At 62.5% G+C, this 1367-nt stretch overlaps 1 protein-coding gene across 1 annotated transcript in view; it reads right to left on the bottom strand.

Moving 5' to 3' along the window:
* The window catches only part of LOC113203096 (luciferin 4-monooxygenase-like), a 6015-nt gene extending 4747 nt beyond the window's left edge, over nt 1–1268 (bottom strand). The window contains exons 1-3 of the mRNA XM_052276710.1: nt 725–1268; nt 360–567; nt 5–271 (exon numbers count right to left, since the gene is read on the bottom strand). Coding sequence (XP_052132670.1) covers nt 5–271; nt 360–567; nt 725–964 — 715 coding nt within the window. The 5' untranslated portion in view covers nt 965–1268. The remainder of the gene's footprint in view (nt 1–4; nt 272–359; nt 568–724) is intronic.
* Between the last annotated feature and the right edge of the window lie 99 nt (nt 1269–1367).

Here is a 1367-nt window from a genome sequence, read left to right as displayed (position 1 = left end):
AGGCCTGTCGTCCCGGACGAGTACAGGATGAAGGGCACGTGCTGGCTGCGGTCAGCAAGCTCCACGGCGCGGTAGGTGGCCGGGTCGGGCCGGGGCTCGACGCCCTCCCCCATCCGCAGCACGTTGAGGAACGTCTCGACGCCCTCCGGGGCCTCGCCGCTCAGGATGACGTGTTTGGCGCCCGGGTAGGCGTCCATCACGGTCTGAATGCGATCGCGCTCCGTGATGACGACCTTAGGCTGCGTCAGGTTCAGCGCGTGCTGCATCTCGGCTGGCGAGTAGGGGCAAAGGCACGGGGTGAGTGCTCAGAGTGCCGAACAGGGACAGTACTTCAGGTACCTGCGGGTACTTTGAGGTACCTTTGGTTCCGGAGGGCACGACGCAGGCGACACTCAGCCCGGCGCACACGGCCCCCAGCACGGCCGGGAACACCTCGTGGTAGTTCCGGGAGACAAGCGCCACCACGTCCTTGGGCTTCAGCCCCATGGCCTTGAAGCCCTCGGTGGCGTACATCGTCTGCAGCAGCAGCTCTCGGAACGACATGGACGTGCCGAAGTGGGCATCGATCTGCATCGCAAAACATAAACATACTGGGTCGTCAAAGCTTCACCTTCACCACCCGAGCGCCTTTCGAGCACAGGGTAGGCACCCCGCTCCAACGCTGGCCGTGGGGTTTGCCTACCGCCGCGTCCACAGGCGCTCTGGAGACTGTCCACCCACCTACCTGCGCCGGCTTGGTCCGGTGCTGCCACTTGCGGAGCGCCTCCAGCGCCACATCTCCGTAGGAGAGCCCCTGGTCGGGCTTCGACTCCCTGCCCACGCGGATCTCGTTCCTGTTGGAGGTCCTGGTCGAGTAGGTGAGCCGACTCTTGACGCTGCCGGCCGCCTCACTCGTCACACACGCATCGACCGTCTTGCTGCTCTTCGACGCCGCAACGCCGTTCTGGGACAACGCGGTAGGCATTTTGTGGCAGGCGGCTTTAGCCTCGAAAAACGATCAGTTGGGCGGCAAGTGAACGACGCGCTCGCTGATGGGCAGATCGAGTGATGTTGACTTTATCAGCGCGACTCGGATACTGGCGGATGGCGGACTTGTTTTGTCCTGCCGGGCCTCGCTAGACCCGTCTGCCCCCTCCGGTCAGCTGAGATGACACGCGCAGGCGAAAATAGTGATGCGGTAAAGTTGTGTTCGTTGGAAGTGTTTCGGTGGTGTGACACTGGCCCACTCTGCACTTCGACCTCAAGGGGAAGAGTGAGTGAAGTGAGATGAGTCTCGAGCGGTTTCCTGCAATGTGATAAGAGGAGCAGATTGAGAATAGAGAGGGGGGATACTACTTTACACTGTGGTGCCGAGTGCCCCCCCCCCC

This window comes from Frankliniella occidentalis, unplaced genomic scaffold, assembly GCF_000697945.3.
Source record: "Frankliniella occidentalis isolate FOCC.00 unplaced genomic scaffold, Focc_3.1 Scaffold4055, whole genome shotgun sequence".
In the NCBI taxonomy this organism is placed as follows: domain Eukaryota; kingdom Metazoa; phylum Arthropoda; class Insecta; order Thysanoptera; family Thripidae; genus Frankliniella; species Frankliniella occidentalis.
Note: the sequence above shows the minus strand (reverse complement) of the source record. Positions and strands in the feature narration are given on the sequence as shown.